At 36.7% G+C, this 23,154-nt stretch overlaps 1 protein-coding gene across 1 annotated transcript in view; it reads left to right on the forward strand.

Moving 5' to 3' along the window:
• Nucleotides 1-23,154, forward strand: part of LOC135202667 (BSD domain-containing protein 1-like) — a 122,110-nt gene that overhangs the window by 93,989 nt on the left and 4,967 nt on the right. The window contains exon 8 of the mRNA XM_064232157.1: nt 13,375-13,484. Coding sequence (XP_064088227.1) covers nt 13,375-13,484 — 110 coding nt within the window. The remainder of the gene's footprint in view (nt 1-13,374; nt 13,485-23,154) is intronic.

Here is a 23,154-nt window from a genome sequence, read left to right on the forward strand (position 1 = left end):
TAAAGCAGCAGGATCATCAATTCGCTCCTCTTCAGATAGAATTTCTTCTGTTAGTTCAGGCATTTCAAGGAAATAACTGTTCTGAGACGTACAGGATCGAGTCTCAAGTGAGGGGGTAGGGCAGGGGGACGGTGAAGGCACTGGAGTCGTTCTCTTGAAGAAATAATCCATTGTAGGCTGCACAGTGCGTTTTTTTCACTCTTCATAAATTAATTGGTAACATGCAACATTGTCTTGATGAGCCCTCTGAACTTTGGCAAACCGTTCTACGTCCCCATCCACTTCACTTAAAAGTTTCAGTCCTTGTTCAAATAAAGCAAATGCCTCTGCCAGTTTTTTTAGTTGTAAACGTTCGCTCCAGCTCTTCTTTTATTTTTCTTCCTCTTCTGCTTTTTTTTTCTCTCCTGCAAGTCCAATTAAATCCTTTGCCATTAGCTCTACATCTTGCACATCTATAAGTTCTTGGATATCTTCCTCATCAATTTCTATATAAACTATTTCCAAGTATCAAGATTTTTTTATTGATTTCCACTTCTTCATTCTGATCGAAACCTTTAAATGAGTTCACATACACTTTTAGCAGATTTTTCCAGACCCCATTCATATACTCTTTCTTTACCTCCTTCCACGCCCTTCCAATGTTCATAATGGAGTTAAGAACACTAAATTCTTTCCAGAAAGTACTGAGAACTTTCTCCTCATAATCCATAGCCTGAACAGCCTGCGCAAACGTGTTCCAAAGATAGTACGCCTTGAACGTAGCCACAGCACCCTGATCTATAGGTTGTATGAGAGAAGTTGTGTTTGATGGCAGAAACACAACTTTTACATTCTCGTTAATATCTCCGACGTGCTGAGGGTGGCCAGGTGCATTGTCGAGAATCAGAAGAATTTTGAAGGGGATGTTATTTTCCTTCAATAATCTTTCACTTCCGGAATGAAGCAATGAACGAACCAGTCTTCGAACAGCATTGCAGTCATCCACGCTCTTTTATTATGACGGTAATGCACAGGAAGTGTATGCTTGTCAATGGTTTTTAATGCCCTCGGATTTTCTGAGTGATATATCATAAAGGGCTTAAGTTTATACCCAGCCACATTTCCCCCAAGCAGAAGAGTCAATCGATCCTTGTATGCCTTAAACCCGGGCATCACTGTTGCTTCTTTGTGGATGCAGGACCGTTGTGGCATATGCTTCCAATAAAGTCCGGTTTCGTCAACATTAAAGATTTGCTCTGGCAAGTACCCTTCATTAACAACGATCTCGTGTAAAGCATCCTTAAACTTAGCTGCTCCATTGGCATGAGTGCTTGCTGCTTCACCGCTAATTTTCACACTGTGAAAATTATGGCGGTTCTTGAAACGACGAAACCATCCAGCACTTGCTGCAAAACTTTTGTTGTGGTTATCATCATACTTCTTTAGTTCTTCAAAAAGCATGCATGCCTTTGTCTGAATGGTCAAGAGGGTGAGTGGCATATGCTTTTGTATTTGGTCCTCCATCCATGTGACCAGTAACTGCTCCATTTCTTCCAAAGGCCCTATCCTCTTCTTTGATATAACTGTTGAATGAATAGAAGCAGATGCCTTTATAGCATCCATTACACCTTTCTTGTCCTTTAGGATGGTGGATACTGTCGATTGCGATAAACGTTCGTCACGTGCGATAACCATGACTGCCTTTCCACCTTCACGCTGGTTAATTATCTTCAATTTCTGCTCCAAAGTGATGGATTGCCCCTTCTTTTTTGCACTACCAGCAGGAAACCTATTTGGTTGTTTGGCAGACAGTTTTTTTTTTTTTAGTTTACTTAAAAAACTCATAAAAAGCACAAATGAACACTGACCTAATCTTACTTGGTTCAGAGTGAGAGCAAGTGAGGTCGGACTCGTTGGCTGCTGCTGTACCTACGCCAGCTTCTCGTTCTCGGGCCAACATATCTTACAGCGTAGTACGTTGCTGCCTGTGCACGTTGTGTGCGAAATTTAAAAATACTTACGTATTTTCAACTTTTTATTTTTTTTTTAATTAACCCTCTTATGCCGAAGGGGTATAATAAAAATTGTCTCCCGCATGCCGGGGGGTCTCGAAGTGAGCGCTCAAGCAGAAAAAATATTTTTTTCAAAAAATCACAGCGCGCTTAGTTTTCAAGATTAAGAGTTCATTTTTTACTCCTTTTTTTGTCATTGCCTGAAGTTTAGTATACAACCATCAGAAATGAAAAAAAATATCATTATCATATATAAATAATGCTCTATATGATAGCGCAAAAACAAAATTTCATATATATGTAATTGTATTCAAATCGCGCTGTGAACAAAACGGTTAAAGCTAACGAGTTAATTTTTTTCGTTGTATTGTACACTAAATTGCAATAATTTTGGTATATAACACATTGTAAAACGATCAAAGCAACACAGAGAAAATATTATCACAAAATGATGCATGAATTCGTAACGTGCTGACGTAAAAAATTTCTTTTAAAAAATTCACCATAAATCTAAATATTGTTATAGAGACTTCCAATTTGTTTCAAAATGAAGATAAATGATTGAATATTACTATACTGTAAGAGTTTTAGCTTACAATTGCAGTTTTTGACCATTTCAGACGAGTTAAAGTTGACCAAATCAAATTTTTTTTATATATTTTTATATGCAAATATTTCAAAAATGAGAAAAGCTACAACCTTCAATTATTTATTGTTGTATTCTACATGAAATTGTGCACATTTTCATATATAAAACTCTATGAAATGCCTAATATGAAATGGAGCAAATATTACGAGAATACGATGTACGCATTTTGGAGATTTGTGGCGGAGAATCCGCGTGCGTAGGGAAGGAAATTTTTTTTTTAAATTCACCATAAATCTAAATATTGTACTAGAAACTTCAAATTTGTTTCAAAATGAAGATAAATTACTGAATATTACTAGACTGTAAGAGTTTTAGCTTACAATTGCGTTTTTTTGACTATTTTGGTAGATTAATGTTGACCGAACCTGGTTTTTTTTCTATTTATCGTGATTCATATGCAAGTATTCCGAAAATGAGAAAAGCTACAACCTTCAATCATTTTTTGTTGTATTCTACATTAAATTGCGCACATTTTCATATATAAAACTTTATGTAACGGCTAATTTAAAATGGTGTAAACATTACAACAATCGCTCGAAAAAATTTCTGATTTTTTTCGGAAGAGTTACCGCGTGGACGTAAGGAAAATGTTTTTTTTCTTCATAAATTCACCATAAATCAAAATATTGTGCTAGAGACTTCCAATTTGTTGCAAAATGAAGGTAAATGATTGAATATTACCAGAATATAAGAGTTTTAGCTTACAATTGCGTTTTTCGACCATTTCGGTAGAGTCAAAGTTGACCGAAGGTTGAAACTTTGGCACTTATCATTATTTATATGAAAATATTTCAAAAATGATAAAAGCTACAACCATGGGTTGTTTTTAGTTGTATTGTGCATGAAATTGCAGACATATCCATCTATAAAACTTTATGTAACAGCTAATTTAAAATGGTGTAAACATTACAACAATCGCACGAAAAAATTTATCGGAAGAGTTACCGCGCGGACGTAAGGAAAAAGTTTTTTCATAAATTCACCGTAAATCGAAATATTGTGCTAGAGACGTCCAATTTGTTGCAAAATTAAGGTAAATGATTTAATATTACTAGAATATAAGAGTTTTAGCTTACAATTGCTTTTTTTGACCATTTCGGTAGAGTCAAAGTTGACCGAAGGTTGAAATTTTGGCACATCGTTATTTATATGAAAATATTTCAAAACTGATAAAAGCTGCAATCATGAGTATTTTTTTGTTGTATTCTACATGAAATTGCGCACATTTTCACATATACTCCCTGTAACGGCTAATTTAAAATGGTGCAAAAATTATGTCAAAGAAACGAAATAATTTCTGAGATGTGTCACTGATACTTTTTAGTGCGATAAGAAAGAAATTCGCGCTTGCGCACCTGCGTAACGATTGTAAACAAAACAACACCTTGATCCATGAGCTCCTAGCATCCCCCAAGCCGCGTGATTCAAAAGTTTTTGCCTGGTAGGCCTATAAGTATTTTTCCGCGAATTTTTAAAAAACTTTTCTATGTCGATGTACGATACATCCAATCGGCACCCGACAGACAATTTATCTCGACGTATAATATGTACGTCCAATCGGCGTAAGAGGGTCAATTGCTAACCCTATCGTAACATCAGATTATCGCAAGACGAATTGTCATAACTCGAACACTACCTGTACAATGGAGACTGGGAGAATTCTGGTCTCCGGCAGGGGACTCACCCCTAGAAGTGAGAGAAGACCTTCGTTGGTGGTTGGACGACCGGAATCTTTTGAAAGGTGTCCCTCTGCGTTCTCTCCCACCGGACTTTCTTCTGTTTTCAGACTCCTCTCTCGCAGGTTGGGGGGCTCATCTAGGCGACCTCATTGCCTTAAGCATTTGGAGTTTGGAGGACAAACAGCAGCATATCAACGTCTTGGGAGTTGAAGGCAGTCTTCCTGGGTCTGAAGGAGTTTCGATCTCATGTCAGACAACACCATGGTGGTCGCCTATGTGAACAAGCAGGGAGGCCTCGTTTCATGTCAAGGTCACGCCTTGACTGTCGAGGTTCACCAGTGGGCGGTCAGCAATTCAGTAGAGCTCTCATTCAGGTATATCCCAGGCAAACGGAATGTGGTCGCAAACAAACTCAGTCATCGGGGTCAGATCCTAGGCACAGAGTGGTCCCTTCATCAGTTAGTAGCAGACAAGCTCTTTCAGGAATGGGAAAAACCCTTGCTGGACCTTTTTGCAACCCAATTCAACAGGAAACGAGATATTCTGTTCAGTGGTTCCAGATCCTTTAGTGTTAGCGGAGGACGTGTTCCAACATGCCTGGGACAACCTGGAGGTGTATGCCTTCCCTCCATTTTGTTTGTATTGCAGATGAAGTGATTCTGGATGGTTGTGAAAACAAGAAAAGTTTGGCTGCCTAGGAGGCGCTTCAAAGTGGAAAAGAATCTGGTGTTGTCCGTAACGAGATGTAGGAGGTCTTGAAACCATTCGTGCTAAAGCCAAATAGGAGCAATGAGTGTCATCTGAGAATTCACTGTAGCTATAAACCTTACATGCACCTGCATGTGACACAGAAGACTAAGTGAATGAGGAGCATAAATGCTGAGGCCACCTCAGGCTTGGATTATTGTTACACTTTGCAGTCCACTGGGTCTGGCTGCAAAAAAACAGAGCGATGGTGTTCTTGTATTCAGTGATGTGGCAAAAAGTTTCAGCAAAGGGGTTTCTCACACCTGCTCTAGGGGCTTGCAGACTTTCAAGAGATCATACTGCAGGAAGGATCTGAAAGTTCATGCTGAGTGTACACTAACATGCTGGAAACTCCCAATATGAATCTTGGGACAATGGTGATTGCTCCTTTGGCTAAGAAAGATCTCTACAGCCAGAAGACAAGGGACTCTGACCTTATACATCATTGTTTTTGTAGGTAAGTGACTGTAGTAGTGTAGTTGGACATGAACCCAAGGCACTAGCCTGATAAGGGGGTCACAAATGCTTGGAGGCCAAGAAGGACTACCTGCAACTCCAAGAAGTTGAATGTGCTTTTGCCACACCTTGGGCCACCAGATTCCATTTGTCCTAACAACATCAAAGATCTTGAAGGACACTCTCTGTGACTGGAACTCAGGCTTATTGGTAGATGCCTTCCAACAAAGTAGCAGCTGAAGGTGAAGGCAGTGGATGCAGAATCAACTGGGGGAACCAGTTTCTCCACAGATTTGATTGACCGATTAGTACCTACCATGACTCGATCCTTTGCCTTAGATGACACAGGGAATGGAAAATATTGTCTTGGAGATAAATCCTATCCTTGGAATGGTGTGCTAACTCCAGTGGTGTCAATACTCATCCTGAGATTCACTTCTCACTTGGAAGATACCAAGTCTGACTTCTGATTGACCTACAGCACTCAACACAAACAATGTCAGAAGGATGCCCAAATGCCTGTCCAACTCCTTGGAGGATGCCAAGATTATCCAGGCATCTATATAGCAGCAGAGAAGATAAGACAATGAGCCCAGTAGGCAACCGGTACCAAAGTCCTTGGAAGACCTTAGCAAAGATTGAAGTCAAGGGCCCAGAACTAGATCACATGTTGCTGCTACATGAAGCAAAGGAACTTCCCTGAAGAGGGTTGAGTAATGCCATTGAAGTTTCCTGTTTACACAGATATCCTGGCAGACTCCACAGTCTCTGTCCAAAAGGAAGTTGGACAAAAAACTTGTGGAGTTGGCTGAAGTCTTTTCCAAATGCTCCCTTCACCATGGAAGCCACCTACTTGGGTAGGAATGTATATCCTTTTTCGATCAAAGGTGTAGGACTTGAAGGTGACTGGTCAAATCAGCTGTGGTGGTTCTGCATCAATTAAGGGAAGAGAGTCTTGAGGGCCCAGGGTTCCGTCTCATTTTATTCCCAAACCCTCCTAAACCTTTTAAGACTGCCCACAACTGCCCACAACCAAAGGCAAGACAACTAGCAGGAACAGGTCACCTTCATCTCCTACCCACGGAGCTTGGTGACTTGTGCCGCCAGTGTCCTCAACCTCTGGGATAGAAAAGCAACACAGAACTGTGTGGTTGGGAGGTAGTTTAGATGGATGGGAGAAGAAGGCTAATTGTTGGGTGGATAAACTGCAGATGCTGCAGAGTGATGGGTCTGTTGACACTGACTGTGGGAAGATCGACGGTGATAACAAGACTTCGGCTGAAAAGCAAATCTGGAAGAAGGAAATGCCTGTAAGGTGGAGTCACTCAAGCTGGAGGTGGCAGTCCTGGTAGTGTTGGAAAACAAACTTTTCACTCAAGTCAGACTAAATCTTCTGGCAACAGGTCAGAGTCCAGTGGATTAAACTTCCAGAGAGTGCCAAGGTCATCATATGAAGACTAGAGAGGTCATAAAACACTGCATCACTTTTTCATCATTACATTCACAATCATCTATTAAGTTGAGGTCACAGTTGCTAGGGATGATGGGAGCTCAGTTGGTGTCTTGGCAGCTAGGTTGGCCACTGCAGGATAAGGCTCAGATACCACAGGTATAATAGGAGGTGAAGGAGGCAATGCTAGAAAAGTTGCCAAGGTTGATCGATCCACAATCAACCACTGTAGTCCACAGATAAATCAGCAAAAGCTAATGAACTAATAATGAAACATTTAAAACATCCATTTTTTCAAATGACCCACAAAGGACAAATCAGCAACAGATCTTGGACACTCTTGAGGGGTACTGGAGAAGCTGGAATCAGAGTAGGCAGCTCAAAGCTAGAGACCAGGCTGGAGGAAGCGAGGATGTAGAAAATCCCTCTTTGGAGTGGCAGGGTGATCTCCAAGGGAAGGGGGCATCTGTGGAGGTATTCAACAAGAGAAAACAGTAGGAGTCCACTCATCAACAAACTTTGGTTTTCTACCCTTAACAATCTTGGAAGGGGAAGGCATCATGGACTTTAGTCTTGACTACAGGAGCACAGCACTTTTAATCCCTTTTCTGGACTTGGAGAAACCATTGTTCTAATCTCTCTCTCTCTCTCTCTCTCTCTCTCTCTCTCTCTCTCTCTCTCTCTCTCTCTCTCTCTCTCTCTCTCTCTCTCTCACTGTATTTAAATGCTTGTGCATTAAAATGAGTGCTTTCAAGAAGTTTAATTTAAAAAAGTTCATATTAATGATTGTGCTTTTGTTATATGGAAATTGAAAAAAGTATTTGATAATTGAACCTTTTTGCAGTCTTTTAATACAATATACATTTTTCTTCATACTAATGTAAAGAGTAGCAAAACAATGTACCAGAAAGCAATCCTAAGCACCACATACGTAACTAACCATTAATGCTGCTATTGCAATGCTCAATGTCATAAAATGGAAGAAACCAGTATAAGCCTCTTGTCATTTTTTCCTAAGAAAGTATGAAGAAAAACCTCAAAACCTTAGTAAATTTGAGAATACGTATATAACTTTAAATGACTTGAGGCAAGGCATTACCTTACCTGATAGCTCCTGTGTACTTGGCTGCTACTAAGTATTTGGAGGCCCTCATGTAGTATACAGGCGGCCCACGGTTAGCAGCACAATCACTTAGCGTCGAATCGGTTTTACGGCTGTCATAAAAAATATTAATTAAAAAATAAGGTATTTTAAGGTATTCTTTATGGCACAATTTTTGGTTAACAGCGCCGCAAGCGCCGTTGTCTAACGTGTACATACATTTGCAGAAATACCATTCAGACCATAAAGGTTATGCAAATGATATTAAAAAAATTTTATTGAGAGTTATTACATAGGTATTAGGGTAAAGTATATGCCCATGACACTGTTCTATGCCGCCGCCTGCCGCTCTTCCGAAAATATCCAGTTAGAAAAGGGCAAATTTAGCGGTCAATGTGTCAATTTATAAATGTTCATGCTCTTATGTTTAAAATGTGTATGAATATGTATTATGTACGTATAGGGTATTTTTATTTTTGTACATAAAAATGATACAAAGGCAGCTTTTGAAACTGCCCTCCACATTATCAAAGAGGATGTTTTTGGTGTTCGTTCTTGTCCGCCGCTGCTTGCCGCTCTTCTGAAAATATCAACACAGCGATTTAGCAATCGCTGTGTTGATTTTATAAGTGTTCATGCTTTTGGTGTTTAAAATGTGTATGAAATTTTATTACGTCATGGGTATTTTTATTTTTGTACATAAATATGATACAAATTAAGGCAGCTTTTGTAACTGCCCTCCGCATTATCAGAGGATGTTTTTTCATGTTCGTTCTTGTCCACCGCTGTTCCGAAAAATGCATTTACAAAGACTTCACGTGGTTATATTTGATTAATTTGGGAGCTAATTATAACGTACTTGTTAATGAAACTACAGCTTTTTGTTATAAATTTTCATGCTTTCATGTTTAAAATGTGTATGAAAAATTTATTACAAGGTATTTTTTTTTCTTTTGTTTATAAATATGATGCACTGGTAGTATGTATGTCCATTTGAAGTCTTTGTAACAACCCTTCACATGATGAAGAGAATAGGTTGTTCAGTCGTGCCCGAATAATAAAATTTTGATTTATATCAATGAATCATGTTTTGATAATATTATATTTACAATTGTTGCATAGACTTTAAAAGACAAAACCCGCATATACATTCAATTTTGCAACACTGCAATTTGTTTGTTTTTTCATGGGGTAGAAGTACAAAATATAACTGTGCAACTCGGTTTCTCATTCGGTTGTTCATGGCTGTACATGTTTACGCAACAGGTGTAACACTAAAACCAGATTTTCATCATTCTCTTTTGCTGTTTTTTCACTTATTTAACTAGAAGATGGGATAAAGTTAAACTAATGTAATTTGGTCTTGCATAAAATCAGATTATCATTAGACGAATTATCGTAAGTTGAACACTGTAGCCACCTGTACACTGTATAAAACATAAGTATATCTTTACATACTCTAGACACCTAAAGGATTGAAGTTAGGCTTTTTTCACTTTACAGTATTTATGATACTATAATGTACTGTACAGTAGTACTATACAGTGAATTCTGTAGTACTATACTGCATAAATATAATTTTACTTATTGCGCCAGTGCTGGATTATGGCGCTGTTTGACTGTTAACCCTTAAACGCCGACTGGACTTATTTTACGTCAACATTTTTTGTCTCTCGGGTGCCGACTGGGCGTATTTTACGTTGACATACAAAAGTTTTTTTAAAAAATTGTCGCGGAAAAAACACTTTTAGGAGCCGCTACCAGCCGAAAACTCTTGAATCACGCGCCTTGGGGGAGATGCTGGGAGGTCATGGATCAAGGTGTTGTTTTTGTTAACAATCGTTTACGCAGGCGCGCAAGCGTGAATTTCGCTTTCTTGCCGGCAACTAAAAAGTATCTGTGACACATCTCGGAAATTATTTTGTCACTTTGACATAATTTTTGTACCATTTTAAATTAGCCGTTACATGGAGTATTATATATGAAAATGTGCGCATTTTTATGTAGAATACAACAAAAAAATACTGATGATTGTAGCTTTTATTAATTATGAGATATTTTCATATAAATAACGATAAGTGCCAAAATTTCAACCTTCGGTCAACTTTGACTCTACCGAAATGGTAGAAAAACGCAATTGTAAGCTAAAACACTTATATTTTAGTAATATTCAATCATTTACCTCCATTTTGCAACTAATTGGAAGTCTCTAGCACAATATTTCGATTTATGGTGAATTTATGAAAAAACTTTTTCCTTACATCCGCGCGGTAACTCTTCCGAAAAAAATCATACATGCGATTGTGGTAATGTTTGCACCATTTTAAAATTAGCCGTTACATAAAGTTTTATACGTATATATAAATGTGCGCAATTTCATGCACAATACAACTAAAAACAACCCATGGTTGTAGCTTTTATCAATTTTGAAATATTTTCATATAAACAATAAGTGACAAATTTTCAATCTTCGGTCAACTTTGACTCTACCGAAATGGACGGAAAACGCAATTGTAAGCTAAAACGCTTATATTCTAGTAATATTCAATCATTTACCTTCATTTTGCAACAAATTGGAAGTCTCTAGCACAATATTTCGATTTATGGTGAATTTATGAAAAAAATAACATTTTCTTTACGTCCGCGCGGTAACTCTTCCGAAAAAATCATACGTGCGATTGTGGTAATGTTTGCACCATTTTAAATTAGCCGTTACATAAAGTTTTATATATTAAAATGTGCGCAATTTCATGTAAAATACAACAAAAAATAATTGAAGGTTGTAGCTTTTCTCATTTTTGAAATAGTAATTTCATATAAATCACGATAAATAGAAAAAAAACCACGTTCGGTCAACTTTGACTCTACCGAAATGTTCGAAAAACGCAATTGTAAGCTAAAACTCTTACAGTCTAGTAATATTCAGTCATTTATCTTCATCTTGAAATAAATTCGAAGTCTCTAGCACAATATTTAGATTTATGGTGAATTTAAAAAAAAAAACTTTCCTTCCCTCCGGGTGCGGATTCTCCGCCACAAATCTCCAAAATGCGTACGTCCCATTCTTGGAATATTTGCTCCGTTTCATAATAGGCATTTCTTAGAGTTTTATATATGAAAATGTGCGCAATTTCCTGTAGAATAAAACTAAAAATATTTGAAGGTTGTAGCTTTTCTAATTTCTGAAATAATTGCATATATATAATATATTAAAAAATTCAACATTCGTTCAACTTTAACTCATCAGATATAGTCGAAAACTGCAATTGTAAGCTAATACTCTTACAGTATAGTAATAGTCAATCATTTGTCTTCATTTTGGAAGAAATTGGAAGTCTCTAGGACAATATTTAGATTTATGGTGAATTTTTGACAAAAATATTTGTTTACGTCCGCGCGTTACGAATTCATGCATTATTTTGTGATAATATTTTCTCTGTGTTGCTTTTATCGCTTTACAATGTGTTATATACCAAAATGATTGCAATTTAGTGTACATTACAACGAAAAAAAAATTAACTCTTTACCTTTAACCGTTTTGCGCATAGCGCAATTTGAATACAATTATATATGAAATTTTGTTTTTGCGCTATCATATATTGCATTATTTATAAATGATAATGATAATTTTTTTCATTTCTGATTGTTGCATACTAAACTTCACGCAATGACAAAAAAAGGAGCCAAAAATGAACTCTTAATCTTGAAAACTAAGCGCGCTGTGATTTTTTGAAAAAAATATTTTTTCCGCTTCCGCGCTCACTCCGAGACCGCCTCGGCACACGGAAGACTATTTTTAATATACCCTTTCGGCGTTTAAGGGTTAACTGGTCCATTACTCCAAAGGAAGGTGTGTGGCGGCCGTAGACTTTAAAATTGCTGATCTCATATAAGGCAGGCCCTGGTTATTGGTGGCCTTGGTTATTGACGATCCATTTCTATGGGACTTGTCTACTGACGAAAATCGGTGGGTACCAATATGCTTGGATTCCCACTTATTTGCACCCATAATTGGGTACAGGCAGTCCCCGGTTTACGATGGTTTCGGCTTATGAAGTTCTGAGATTACAACATTTTTCAATTATATTCATCAGAAATTATTTCCAGGTTTACAACACTTGTTCCAAGGTTGTGATGCTTATGGTGCTGATCTGATGGAAGAATATGACTCCAGAAAGGCAAAATAATCAATATTTGAAGGTATGTCTGGTTATCGTTGCCGATAAGTTCCGAAACTTGCTGACTTCAGGTTATCGGCAATTTTCGCTTATCTTCATGCTATCAGGGTGGAACCCCTGCCAATTACCAGGGACTGCCTGTACTTGAATTCAGAATTCTCATTTGCTCTTGTGTTTCCACTACACCCATGCATTTTGCTGCTCCCATGTACTCAAGTTTGGTATTCCCAGTTACCACCTGTTTTCACTTGTTCTCATGCATTTGATTATTGAACCTTGGCATGTGGTTGATTGGAGCTGAAAGGGAGGGAGACTGGCTTCACTTTCTATGTCTCTCTCTTCTCCCTTTCTTTCCATCCTCTGCAAGGCAGCAGCCAGATCAAGTATTAGCCATAATACAGGTAGACCTCATGATTGAGCATCATATCATTGAGCCTCAGCTCAAGTGTGATTCTTTTCATTCTCCCCTTGAACAGTGGTTAAGGGATTTTCATCTGACTCTCAATTTATGATTGAAGCAGATGTTAACTGTCTTTTGACTTATGCTTCTCATTCTATTTGGGCAGCACTGGGTTTCCCCAAGTTTTTTTTTTATGATGAAAGTATTGTTATCTCAATCTAGCACAGGGCTCTATCAGGCTCTCATCCCTGTGCCAGATTGTATAGGTTACAGTTGTTGTTGCTCACCTGCTCATTATTATGACAGGGAATATGACATTTCTTGGTAAAAACTTGACATGCCAGTCAGGTGTGAAAATATTTCCTCACCTAAGGAGCAATTCATACTAAAAAGGTGATGGTTTCTCCCTAATGCCAAAGAAAAATTTGCAGGCATATGAGAGGTGAGTGGAGTACTTCCCTACTCACTTGCCAGTCACCAATTAATTACCTTGTCACCAAGCTTCTGTAAACATTTCCAGCTCACACTTGAAAGGAAGTGGTTTGTGTACCTATGAAGAGTATAAATTACTCTTAAAATCATATTTTTCTTTTGAGTTTTGCTGATTTGAAGTGATGTAATAGATATTGAATTTTGTAATACTGTAAAGGAATTCTTTGTAAGTTATATCTTTCCATTATTGTACTTTTTAATGCACCAATAACAATTAAAATCTTATTCAGAGAGCAATGAAGATGAATGGGAAAAAGTTGATGCCACAGAAGCAGCAGCATCTCAATCCTCTACTTCTACATCTACAGATAAGCCCAAGACTGAAAAGGCAGATGGAAAGGTAATGAGTTAGAAAATTGTTACAAATGCACAAACCTTCCATATCTTTTTTTTATTATTATTATTAAAGTTAAAATTAGAAAAAAATAATTGTTTTTGAAAAAGACCATTTCCTTTGATAAATGTAATACAAGACCAAGGGAAAAGTATGCTTGTGTTATAACTGTATTCCTACATTCAGGCAGTCCCCGGTTATCGGCGATCCGGTTTTATTTTGCTTGTCTAGCTCCATAAATTCAGCTATTTATGGCGCCATAATGGGGCGAGTTATGGTTATCGGCACCATAAAGCGCCTTATGGGGCTATAAGGGTGCTTAAGGCTGCTTATGGCATACCATAAGGGTGATTATGGCACCGATAACCATAATATCGGGATTCTTTCCAATTTTAAAGGAATACAATTATGAGGATCTACTTCCCATTCGTATTACTCCGCCGATAATGATGTCACATAAATCGCAGAGTTTCCGTTAATGTGGTTTTTTTGCTTATTAGCACACCCCCAGGAATGGAACCCCCGCTGATAACCAGGGACTGCCTGCAATTACATATTAATAATATTTTACATGCATTTATCTATCAAATGTTCTGAATCTGAACAGTTTCAGATTGGTAGAATGATGGTGGGATGTAGAATGATGGTGGGATATTTATTAAAACAATCATCGATTGGTGGAACCAGCAGGGAATTTTGACTGAGGATGAGATTTTATGGAGAGGAGGGAAACAGCTTAATTTTGTCTTAACAGTCCAATCCTCTGCAATATTTGGTTATCAGCAGACAACCCTAATTTTTTCAAAATATTTTTGTCACTCATTGATTTACTTTGATTTTTATATTTTATTGGTTGTTTATTTAAACTGTGATGCTTTTCATTAAATGTGTTAACTTTCCAGAATATTACCTCTGTGAGGTTTATGTATTCTCTGGATAATACCTCAAAGCCTTCAAAAGATTTCAGCTTTATACTTATAACAGTGGGTCTGACTGACCTATTCCAGGCTATGTAAATTTGTAACCTAGAATGAAAACTGCTTGGACCAGAGGCTTTGGGTATTCTAGCTTTTTCAGAACCCATTGAACCTTGACTCATTCCTGGCAATACCTAGCAAGGTAAAGTCCCCCAGGGTTAACCTCTAAGGTCTCATTTGTGATGGCTGTAAGAAATGTCATTCAAATAATCATAATACTCTTGGTTACTTGAAACCATTTAAACAGTCATAGAATTACATTTTAATTGCTGAATTTGATAAACATAAATATCAGTTTTATATTATAATGACACAATTAACAACTTCCAAGCGGTGGTAAAAATACTAATTGTTCTTTGGGGATACAAACTCAGTATTGAGCCTTTCATATATACAGGCAGTCCTAACTTATTGATGGCGTCAGTTAACTGCATTCCGGTTGTATGGGACTTGGCTAACGATCTTGTTAACCAGATTTCCGGCAGCAGTAAGTGATATTTGGCGACAATAAGTGGTTTTCGGCATAAGTAAGCGGTTTATCAGTGCCAATAAGCAGTTAACAGCTCAAATAAGCAGTTTATTGGCGTTTATGATGTCTTAAACATCATTTATTATGATAATTATCAGAAATTCTTGGTTAGTGATGCTCGGCAGGGAATAGAACCCCTACCATTAACCGGGGAGAGTGTCTTTCAGTGCAGGCTCTAGACTGGGTGTAGACTTGACTAACAAGAAAGTAACCTGGTAGAGATGGATTGGGGGGTTGCCACACACTCCTCACGCACACACCATCCATTCTCCTGTGGCTGTTGTAATTGTGGACATCTCTCATTGCTCTCTCTCTTGGTTTGGCTGTAGTCTGGATGGAGAACAAACAGCACCAATGCCACTGAGAGGGTTGTGGACAGCCTTGTAACTGCTTCATGTCTTGCATTGCCGTAGACCCACATGCAGTATGTACACCCAGCAACGAAAGAGGTTGCCTCGCCAGGCCTGGCCTGAAGAGATCATGCCCTTCTTGCCCTGAAAGGGTGGCCCACATTCAAACAACTGGTACATAGTTAGAATGGTTCAAATGGGAGGAGGAGGAAAATTACGGTAATCAGGCAAAGAAATGCAATAATGAGTGAAATATATACGGAAGGACAAAGAGAGAGATGAGAGAAGGAGGAGATGGGGGGGTGGGAACATGGAGGGGGAGGGGGGAGGAAGAGGAGAGGAAGAGAGGCGAGAGAGAGAGAGAGAGAGAGGAGAGAGAGAAGAGAAAGGCTTACCTTACAGACCTTACATCTTGTTCGGGTTGCCCCAGGTCCCTCAGTGTGAGGCCCCTCTAATGTCTACCAGAGAGTTGCTAGTACATCTTCCGGTATATTTTGCATCTTCCAATCTTGGATGGTCTGGGATGCAGTTTAGATATTTGTCGAGCTTATTCTTAAACACATCTACGCTCACTCCTGATATATTCCTCAGATGAGCTGGCAACGCATTGAATAGGCGCTGCATTATCGATGCTGGTGCGTAGTGGATTAATGTCCTGTGTGCTTTCCTTATTTTTCCTGGTATAGTTTTGGGCACTATTAATCTACCTCTGCTTGCTCTTTCTGATATTTTTAGTTCCATGATATTTTCTGCTATTCCTTCTATCTGTTTCCATGCCTGAATTATCATGTAGCGTTTCTCTTCTCCTTTCTAGACTATATAATTTTAAGAATTGTAGTCTTTCCCAGTAGTCTAGGTCCTTAACTTCTTCTATTCTAGCTGTAAAGGACCTTTGTACACTCTCTATTTGTGCAATATCCTTTTGATAGTGTGGGTACCATATCATATTGCAATATTCAAGTGGACTACGAACATATGTTTTATAAAGCATAATCATGTGTTCAGCTTTTCTTGTTTTGAAGTGCCGTAACAACATTCCCATTTTTGCTTTACATTTTGCCAACAGAGTTGCTATTTGATCATTGCATACATGTTCCTATTCATCATCACACCAAGGTCTTTAACTGCTTCCTTATTTTGTGATGGTCTCATTATTAGGTCCCTTATATGCATATAGCTTTCTTTCTCTGTCTCCATAATTTATTGATTCAAATTTATCAGAGTTAAATACCATCCTATTTACCTCTGCCCAATCATATACTTTGTTAAGGTCTCTTTGTAGAGCGTTCCTATCTTCATCACAAGTAATTTCTCTACTTATTCTTGTGTCATCTGCGAAACTACTCACTACCGAATCCTTCACATTATTGTCTATGTCTTCAACTCTAATAACAAACAGTATTGCAGCTAACACCGTACCTTGCGGCACACCGGATATTACCTTGACTTCATCCGATTTCTCGTCGTTTGCAATAACTATCTGTTTTCTGTTGTGTAAAAATTCTTTTAACCATCTTCCTACTTTATCCACGATATTGTGTTTTCTAATTTTCTTCGCTAATATATTATGGTCTACTTTATCAAAAGCTTTTGCAAAGTCTAAATAAACCACATCTGTTTCATTTCCGCTTTTCATATTTTGAATATGTTCTCACGGTGGACTAACAGTTGGGTTTGTGTACTTTTTCCGGGTACGAAACCATGTTGTCCTTTATTAAACAAATTATTTTTTATTAAATGTTTCATAATATTTTTCTTCATTACCCTTTCATACACTTTCATAATATGTGATGTTAGACTCACAGGCCTATAATTACTTGCCTCTAGTCCTTGATCCACTTTTGAAAGTAGGGGTAATATATGCTAATTTGTGCTCCTCATAAATCTTGCCTGTATCTACACTTTGTCTTAATAATATTGCAAGTGGCTTTGCGATAGAATGAACTACTTTCTTTAACAAAATAGCAGGGAATTCCATCAGGCCCTGCAGCAGCTCCATTTTTAATTTCATTAATAGCCTGCACAATATCAGCTTCATTAATATCTATGTCAGCTAAATATTCACTATTTTCATCCCTTACTTCTATATCATTATCTTCATTATCTATTCTAGGGGTGAATTCTCTCTTATATCGTTCTGCCAGTATGTTGCAAATTTCCTTTTTTTCATTCGTTAATCTCCCTTCAATTCTCAGAGGGCCTATTTCTATTCTTCTTTTATTCATCTTCTTCGCATATGAGTATAATAGCTTGGGGTTTTGCTTGATATTTAATAGGGTTTTTTCTTCCAAGTCCCGTTTTTCATTTTCTTTTGATTGTATAATCTTTTGTTCTGCATTTTTCTATCTTACTTTTTAGTTCTATAACTTTCCATGCATTTTTTTCTTTTGCAAGACCTTTTTTCCACTTTCTGATTTTCTGGAACAAGATCCTTCTGTCTCTCGGTATGCATGAATGATGTTTATTTCTTTTCTTCTTCGGTATATATTTTCCACTATTTTCTCCAATATTTTATATAATATCTCCGTATTTACCCTTAGTCATCACTTACGAAAATGTTATCCCAATCTTGTTTATTCTTCCTTATTTCTGACCATTTTATATTTTTACTGTAGAGTTTTATTTTCCATATCCTTCCCACTTTTTCATTTCTTGCTTATCGGTTTTCTATTGTCACTGCTTTGGAATGAACTGTTAATTCTATGACATATGGTCTGAAATATTCGCATTATAAACTATTATTTCTTTAACATAATTCATCTCGTTCACAAATACTAGGTCTAAAGTATTTTCCTTTCTTGTTGGCAGGTGATTTATTTGTTGAATGTTGTATTCTAGTAGCATATCTAATAGCTTTTCAAATTGCCTCTTATCTTCTGCACTACTATTACTCTCTTTTTTATATGTATAAGTACACAATCTCCTATTCGTTCTTTCATTCTACTAAAGTAATGTGAAGTCACCAGATAGTAGACATAGCAGTCCAGTCCTTGTGCAGTTTCTACATATATCATCCAATTTTTTCAATTATTAAGTCAAACTCTTTAGTATTAGGAGGTCTATATATTACTATGTTCATCAATTTTTCAGATTCAAATTCTACCGCTATTAGTTCACATTCTGAGTTACTATATTTCTCATATATTTTTCCTTGTTTTTTGTCTTTCCCATATATTGCGGTTCCCCCTTGATTCGTATTTTTTTCTATCTGATCTATAAGTTTGGAACCCTTTTATTTGATCATCATTCCCAGTCTCTTGGGAATACCAGGTTTCACTTCATATCATTATATCTATTTTCTTTTCATTTTGGGTTAGTTCTTCTAAGTACTCTATTTTTCTTTTTGAGTTACTCGTAACTAAACCCTGCGCATTCATCACTATGATGGTTTGCGTGTTTTCTCCTTCATTTAATACTGGTAGTAATAAGGATTTTCCCATGTCTCTTTCCTGTTCTGGTATGTTGTTCTTTTTTTCATTTCCAGAAATTCTGACATTAAAAATCCAACTTTTCCATAATATTTGATCTTCCTTCATCATAATTATTCATTTTGTGTCTGAATCTGCAATTTTCTCCGTTTCTGCAATATCCTCTTGCATAATAAATACAGTTATTATCTCTTGAGTAGAATTTCGGAGCTGATGCTTTGAAATTTTTTGCTGACACCTCTGCATATCTCATTGGTGGTTTGCTTTTCTCTTTTACCTGATATTCTTGATTTCTCTCTTTATTTGTTTCTTTCTTATTTTGGATTTTATTACTTGGTTGGTTATTTATTTGATTATGATTCATGGCTACAGGGTGCATATATTTGCATTTTTTGTCGAACTTACATCCTTTTCCTTCTTTTAGGTTTTACATATTTTTGGATGCAGATCTCTGCAATCATCCCCATATCCATCTAAGTATGCACATTTACCATATATTTCATAGTTTTTGACATATCTTAGGATGTTTGTAGTAACATCTTTCTCCAAATCTGCAATTCCCTCTTTTCAAAAGGTTGCAGATTTTGTCTTTCTTGTCTATTTTTTCCTCTTTCCCGTCATTGTATAGATCTGGGTAGAGCCTCTTCGGGATTTGCTTTTCTGTTGTCATATCGTAATTTATTTCTTCGTAGGTATGCTGCTTTATTGCCTCATATGTAGTATCAATGAGTATCTCTGCATCCATACTTTTATCTTGTTCTTTGTTTTCCTTATTTTCTGTCATTTCATTTTTGTTTACTTCTCTTCCGTTTTCCTCTTCTTCTTCTTCTTCTTCTTCTTCCTCTTCCTCTTCTTCTTCATCCTCAACTATTTGTACATTCAATCTTGATTTAATAACATTGTCTATCCATGATAGACATGTTGAACAAAAAATTCTTGTATCTTTTCTCAAATCTTGTATTACCTCAGCACAGTGTGGATGGGTCGGAATGTTGCATGCAGCACATTTTCTGATTAGGTTTTGTGGATTGACTATGCTATACCAAACCTTACACAGTTTGCATGCTTTTGGCATTCTTTTTCCTAATGCATCAATTAGGATATTCACAAGATTCACCTTATTCATTTTCTTTGTCGGAATATGTTGGTTTATGTATATTTTCTTTATGAGTCTCTTGACCACTTGGATTTTATTTGGAACTTCTTCAATTATTTTCAAGATGTTTTCATTAGATTTGTTCCAGTTTGAAGGATTATATCCTTCTAATATATCTATGAATGCTTTTGTATCTTTTTGGTTAGGACTGTTGCTGATTTCATAGATGAGAAATGCCAGTTCCCTTCCTGCTACCTCATCGTATTGCGAATCTGCTAGACACGCCAAATTACGCCACCTCTTCCCGCAGTTGGAACTTACTGCCATCTTGTTCTGATTTATAGTATTACACTTGATAAACTAACTTAGAAGACGCTTTATCCTACTATTTTCACACTAATCTTATCACCGATAGTTCACGAACACTTCTAGATATTTCTCAAATTCTAGTCGTATGTTAAACTTGTGATATCTGTTGATTAATCTGACTTCACGCGGGTACGACTCACCAAGCAAGATGGCTACTTACGAGAGAGAGAGAGAGAGCTTTTATTCCTTAGTTATTAATCTGATGGATATATTTGAGACCTTCTTTAAGAAATATGTTATCGTATATTTTTTGGAAAATAATTATTATGAAATCTTATCACATCGTATTGTTTTAAATCGTTATCATATTTTCTATATAAAAAAACTTAAATATTGTTGGAACTGACTATTCATATCAATATTATTCAGACAGAAATATCCTTCTTTTTCATTATCCTGTAAGCAGCTAGCTCTCTCTCTCTCTCTCTCTCTCTCTTCTCTCTCTCTCTCTCTCTCGTCTCTCTCTCTATCTACTCATTTCTCGCATCCTCTCCTCCTCTCTCTCTCTCTCTCTTTTTGGATCCACTATTTACGTAATGGTAAACGTTTGATTTGTTATTTGGATGTGGCCAAGGATCACAAAACCGTAAATGGCTACTCTACCAACTTGTGCTTAGCTGCATCTTTTTTTGCCCCAGATTGACTGGACTATAATTAACTGTATTACCAATAATATACAAATATGGTCACAAAGATGTTACACACCAGGTTTTGTAGCCATGGGTTGTACTATGTCATCAAAGCATCAATTTTGCAAGGGTATTATTAATTAATCTATGCTAAGAACACATTATGTACTGGGTATGCTAATCTAGTACTACAGGATTTGTATTTATGGCAAACTTTGTTGAGTTACCAGTATTTGAGTGTGATGGGCCACTTTGCTCTGCCCCTCACAACCATCTAGTCTACTTATAGAAAGTATTTTCATTTGCTATATTTCTTATGTGTTATGTTATAATTATTATATAGTTTCCAAAACTATTGGTGATAATTAATTATAAGAAATGAAATGCAGTGAATGTGTGTATCAGTCCATTAATATATGTAATGATGATAGGGTATAAAGGATGTAGGTGTTGCAAAACCGTATACAGGCGGCCAGCTGCTAGCGGCGCAGCCACTTAGCGTCGAATTGGCTTAACGGCTGTCGTTAAAAATATTAATTAAAAAATAAGGTATTTTAAGGTATGTTTACGGCACAATTTTCAGTTAACAACGCAGCAAGGGCAGTTATGTCCAACGAGTACAATAGAGCCCTGGACTTCGAATGCTAATTCATTCCAGAAGAAGTGACAAGATGCAATTTTGTCGAGATCTGAATTTTTCCCATAAGAAACAACTGAAAATGGATTAATCCGTTCTTGACCACCAATTATTACCCTAACCTTGCCTTTTTATACAAAACATTACCCATAGATACACTTAAATTACAATTTAATAAGTTCAGTGTTAAACAACATACCATTCAACACACTTTTGTCATTATTAAATATATACTGTAGTAAAATAACAAGCCGTATGTACGCCCAATTTGGCCATAATATGATGGTTAACTGAGAACCACAGGCTAGGCTAAGTACATAGTATGTACTGCAAAGGGTAGGCATAATTATTGTTGCTAATAATAAAACATTGTAAATCAAGTCTAATTCTTACAGGAAATTAATAAAATATTAAAAATAAGCCAAATTATATCTGTTATCATAAACTTTAGAAAAATTTCCAAAGTTAAGTTGCTAGCTAGTGTCCGTCAGCAGCCGAAAACAGACGTAAACAAACAATCATACAGTCTACTGGAATACTTTATACAAAATAATTAAAAAATATCTTTCAGTATGTTTTATGCTATTAAACTTTTTTTCATAACATATCCTTGTTAAATAGAGGCACTTTTCAATGGCGCTTTGTAAGCTTTATAATGTGACATCATATTGGAAGTAGATCCTCATAATTGTATTCCTTTAAAATTGGAAAGAGTCCCGATATTAAGGATAGCTGGGAGCTAATGTAATCTCAAAACCCTTTACATAATTTGATTATAAAATACGACTAAGAAAAGGCTCGAAGTTCAGCACGACTGGGAACTGCAAATTATGAGCATTGTAGCTATCGTAAGTCAAGCACATCTGGGAATTATGAATAATGAGCAGACTGCAAAATGTTGTCTGAAACTGACAAAAAAAAAAAAACACATGTAGCACTTTTTTAAAAATGCACTACGTTTATAAATAAAGTAGCTGCAATTCTGAAACCCAGCTGTCTTTCATAAATTAAGTTCCATTCGCCATCTAAAGATAGTGATCATGTCGTAAAATGAAATCGGCAGATATTTTAAGAACTAAACAAAACCAGAATGCAAATGGCAGATCACACTGTTCGTGTTATAATTCGATAATAAGGTAATAATACATGCAATATTAGATACAGTAAAACAAGGGTTTTATTAAAATTATCAATACATATTCTCAGTACACGAGTAATGGTTATGTGTCAGTGTAACAACCTAACCCAGGCAACAGTCTCTCTCTCTCTCTCTCTCTCTCTCTCTCTCTCTCTCTCTCTCTCTCTCTCTCTCTCCTCTCTCTCTCTCTCTCTCTCTCATTCCCGGTTTTTTAAATTGCGGGCGATTGTAAACCTGTAGTACAGACATAAGCAAACAAATCAAGAAACGGCTAATTGCTGACGTCATTTGCCGTCAATGTCAAAAAAAAAAAAAAAAAAAAAAGACGCAGGCAAAATTGATGTTCAAAACTAGCGAAATCACACTTAACGCTTATACAGTCAAGTATTGTGCCAATTTTAAACTCAACTTTATGAATTAACAAGAAAGTACCTATCTAAATTATATATCTTCTACCAACTAATTGTAATGGCATTGAAGATATTGATAGCTCAATTGGCCAAGATTTTGAGAATGTAAACAA

Source organism: Macrobrachium nipponense, chromosome 24, assembly GCF_015104395.2.
Source record: "Macrobrachium nipponense isolate FS-2020 chromosome 24, ASM1510439v2, whole genome shotgun sequence".
Classification (NCBI taxonomy): domain Eukaryota; kingdom Metazoa; phylum Arthropoda; class Malacostraca; order Decapoda; family Palaemonidae; genus Macrobrachium; species Macrobrachium nipponense.